General features: G+C 43.4%; 2 protein-coding genes across 2 annotated transcripts; both read left to right on the top strand.

Annotated features, from left to right (window-relative positions):
- Nucleotides 1–439: 439 nt before the first annotated feature.
- Nucleotides 440–2,972, top strand: LOC135942740 (uncharacterized). The gene is made up of 5 exons (XM_065489020.1): nucleotides 440–596; nucleotides 656–782; nucleotides 835–1,060; nucleotides 1,240–1,783; nucleotides 2,323–2,972. Exons 4-5 carry the CDS (start codon nucleotides 1,779–1,781, stop codon nucleotides 2,819–2,821), a joined length of 504 nt encoding a protein of 167 aa, XP_065345092.1. The 5' UTR covers nucleotides 440–596; nucleotides 656–782; nucleotides 835–1,060; nucleotides 1,240–1,778; the 3' UTR covers nucleotides 2,822–2,972.
- A 173-nt stretch (nucleotides 2,973–3,145) lies between these two features.
- On the top strand, nucleotides 3,146–4,144 carry LOC135942739 (uncharacterized). Its single transcript, XM_065489019.1, has 2 exons — nucleotides 3,146–3,460; nucleotides 3,599–4,144. Exons 1-2 carry the CDS (start codon nucleotides 3,186–3,188, stop codon nucleotides 4,044–4,046), a joined length of 723 nt encoding a protein of 240 aa, XP_065345091.1. The 5' UTR covers nucleotides 3,146–3,185; the 3' UTR covers nucleotides 4,047–4,144.

Raw genomic sequence — 4,144 nt, 5'->3', positions numbered from 1 at the left:
CGTCAAGGGAGGGCTGCACCCATCCATCCAACCCCCGCGTCTACCCCGCTCTATCAAAGTGCGAAATTGAAATGCTGCTGGGCGCCCGGCGCCATTGAAAGGTTGCTTTGCCGGGAGATAACAAGACGCTTAATGAGAAGCGTGCGCGTCTTGCAGGTATAATTAGTGCACGCATGTTGCCAATTCCTGATAGCCTTCCTGGTGTCCTCTGAGGATGCACATCAAGCTTAATGAGACTACGAAATTACAGTTTATAATGAGCTTTCACGGAAGTGGCAAAGAAAAGGGCTGAAAGAATTGATTGTTTTGCAGCAGAAGCTTAAATAATGGAAGCAACGAGACCGTAGAGACTCCTTTTGTGCTCGCACAAGTAGTGCTTAAGAATTGCCGCGTCCTCTTATTTGTTTGGTTTATTATTCATCGTCGGCTGGCGCACTCTGCAGCTACTCAATGAAGACCGAGTCTTTCCGGACCGTGACCTTTTGATAGTGAGTCAGCTGATGATAGGCTTTCATCTGAATTGAATTACACAGCTCCCTAAACCACGGAGCCAATTGAGACAGGAATTTTCCGTGTCAAGAGTCATCCAAAGCTTGGTTAGTACTTTTGAATTGTGTTAAAATTAATTCTGTATTATTAAAAGTACATTTGACAGGGAAAAATGCTGCGTGCGTTTGGCTTTATCTTAATCATTCATATTTGGCTCTTGGATGAAGGAGTGACTGGAAGCGACATCACAAAGAACGAAATGCCTATAGCAACGAATTGTTCGTTTGCAGAAGGTGAATTTTTCCAATGTTTTTCTTTAAATAAATCTGTTTTGGTTCTTCGAAGATTGTTCAATCAATTTGACTGGAGATGAGTGCACAATTGAGAGTCATGCTTTCCCAAACCATTTCCTCACGATGAAATCCAGTTGGTGGTATTATAAGTACGCAACTCTGGAGAGCGGGAATCCCCGAGTAGCCAAAAATTGGAAATGGGGAGCCGTGTGGAGCATTGCGGAAATCAACGTTGAAGGGGAGATTTTGTACCTCTTTAAAGATCAAAGGCTAAAAAGGTAAATAATAAGCAGTATCTAATTTTTTGACAACCTTTAAAAAATATTTTAAAATCAAAGAAATATCATAAATTCTGTGCTTTTTATTTAAATGGAACCTATTCCTATATGGCCATGACTCTTTTTAATTTTTTTAATGATTAATAAACTGACAAGTTGCTCGTCTCATTTTCGCGCAGATACCTGTCATTTAACAGGCAAATGTACAGCTACTTGAGAGGTGAAAGCAACCCCCGCATGATGGACAACTTGTGGAGAATTGCGAGGGTCGGCGTGGGCGGACGCGTGACACTTCAAAAGCACCTGCCACCTCGTGAATATTTGCATGCCTCTCAGCACACCAAAAGCGGCGAGCAACAACTCGAGATGCACGTGGAGCCACACGCCAAATCCAGCCAGTGGCTCGTACGCTGCGAAAAATCGTAGCCGTGGACCGAAAACTCTTTAAGCCTTTTGTGTTTCTCGCCTCACACGTGTTTAAGCTTAAATTAGTGGCCATTTTGGAATTGCGAATCAATAGTTGGGCGGCCGAAGTACATTTTGTGAGGCGCGTCGGTGTTAAACACGAGTCGGATAGCCTCTGCCCCCAGTTAAAGGTCAGGTTACGCCGTTCGTGTTGCAAATGCGAACTTTCGAGATTCTCCTAGTGCCGCTCTCGACTAACGCGCGCCTTTCGTAGCCTCACAAAGCCGCCACACTGCAAAGGCCATAATAGACAATGAAGTAAGTTCCGATACCTATTCAATTACACAATTCAGCGTATCTGAAGGCAAATGTAATTATTGGATTACATATGTTTAAGAGACAACCTATTCAAATGGGAATCAATTTCCACGTCCTAAATTTGGCGTTTAATATTGTAAATAGTTTGTAAAAATATATAAAAAAAATAATAACAAGTACAATTTCAATCTATTTTAATCAGCTTTTAGTCATAGAACCCCGAGTTATTTTCAGATTGCATTTGTTAATTTAAGACTGAAATCAAAAGACTTTTTCACATTTAATTAGTTAGTTTAATCTGATAATTTAATAATTTATACTCATAACCTTTTAGGGTAATTGTTTAATATTTTATATTTAGGTTGTATACAATTTAGTTTGATTTAAATATTCTCGGTCCTTTGAATTTTGGGAATTTTGCCATTCCACAAAGGGTCCATTTGGTGTAGAGAATCGAATTGCAGCAGTCGGTGAGCGGGTCGCAAACACACATGGACGGCGGCTGTAAACACGAAATAAATGGTCTTCTCGTTCATTAGGTCCCTTCTGGTGGTGGCGGTCGCTTTGATTGTCAACTCGGCGGCGGCCTCCTCCCGCTCGCAACCCCAAACGGGCGAGAGCTGCGAAATCAGGAACGCCGAGTTCAACACCGACTATCTGTACATGTCGGCCGGCTGGGTGAGCCAGAATCCAATTTTGTGGCCGGTCAGGCCGCAATTGGCCAGCAGGCGGAAGCAGTACGGAAAGTGGCGCGTGGAGCAGCGAGAGCTCACCGGAAAAACTCACTACAAATTGTGGAATCACGGCGCCGGCGCCTACCTGGTGGCCAAGGGAGACTCGGTCGAATCCAGGAAGACCTCAGGAGGCAGTGACTCGGAGATGCTGTGGAAGGTCGAGCGTCAGGGAGAAAGTGATGGTGTAACCCTGCAACAGAACAGGAAGTTTTTGCTTGCCAAAGATGACAAAAGCGGCGAGGAGAGGGAGCTCAAGATGAATTCTCGGTCGAAGAAGGCTGCTAAATGGATAATTACCTGCTGAATATTTGTCCAATATATGAATTATAGACGTTTTTAAAGTCTTTTCTAGCTTTTCAATGCTTTGAAAGAGCATTGTATAAATGAAAATCATACCGCATTCTTTAAAAATAAAATATGAAGAGGATATAATAAAAACAAGTTATTTTGGGGTACGTATTGGTTTTAAATTTTAATAAATTGTCACGCAGAGCATATTTTATTTGTTTAATGCATCGAAATCATGCTGTGAACACAAAAACAGGATTTTAAACGAAGAATAGATGCTGGACTCATGACCCGTTCTATAACAGATCTGATAAAAATGAAATGATAAAAGCCGACCCCGCAGTCTTTTGCAATTCACGCACACAAGATCATTCGGCATCATGGACTCGATGTTGTTTCAAGCAGCTGCGCTTCTTTTCTCCATAGTCTTGGCTGTTCAGGGTTCAAACCCGAGGGACAGCCAGTATGCCGCTAATTTTCCCCCGCTGCCAACCAAAGCACCAGGTGCCGCAGTGGCACCGACCAGGAGCTACTTCTACAATGAGAAACCCCCACCTGGTGCCGTCCAAGCCATCACAGACAGCCCGATAATCGGCAAATATGTGCCTAAAGACATCACATCCAAAGTTCACGGATCAGAGTGCACCGTCTACAGGTATATTAAACAAAAACAAATTCTACGAGCTAACATTACAAAAATTCAAAGCTTAAAATATCGATTTGAGCACATCGACACAACGTAATTCAAATGAGGCATTATGTTTGAGAATAAACAGTCCATTGTTTTCAACAGCGAAGCATTCCCTGATCAATATCTGACGATGGCCAGCGGCTACGTTCACTTCTACCCTGAGCTGAAGAGGGGCAACCCCAAGGCGGTCGCTGGCCAATGGGATTGGAGTGGCGTGTGGAAAATAACCTGGCTGCCGTACCAGGGCAAAAACTACTTTCAACTCTGGAACCATGAGACGCACACATTCCTGACGTACAACGAGACTAAATACAATTTCGTCCGAGGCACTACCAAGGACAAATACGTGGCCAACCTGTGGGACCTGGTGTCGCACACCAAGCCGCACGCCGCCTCCTACTACACCATCCAGCACTCGCAGCCGCCGAATGGCTTCCTGCACGCTTTGACCAGCAGAGCCAAAAGTGAAACTCGCCCCGTTGGCATTTTGCCTCAGCAGCAGCCTATTAACAAGGACATCTACCAGTGGAAGATTAGTTGCGGCACTTGATTTTGGCAATATTATTTTCGTTAGAAAAATTTATATGACGGGACATGTTTAATTGAATAATTTTGGTGTGAAATAAAATTGAACTTTTATTGGCATTA

The sequence above is a fragment of the Cloeon dipterum genome, chromosome 4 (assembly GCF_949628265.1).
Source record: "Cloeon dipterum chromosome 4, ieCloDipt1.1, whole genome shotgun sequence".
In the NCBI taxonomy this organism is placed as follows: domain Eukaryota; kingdom Metazoa; phylum Arthropoda; class Insecta; order Ephemeroptera; family Baetidae; genus Cloeon; species Cloeon dipterum.
Note: the sequence above shows the minus strand (reverse complement) of the source record. Positions and strands in the feature narration are given on the sequence as shown.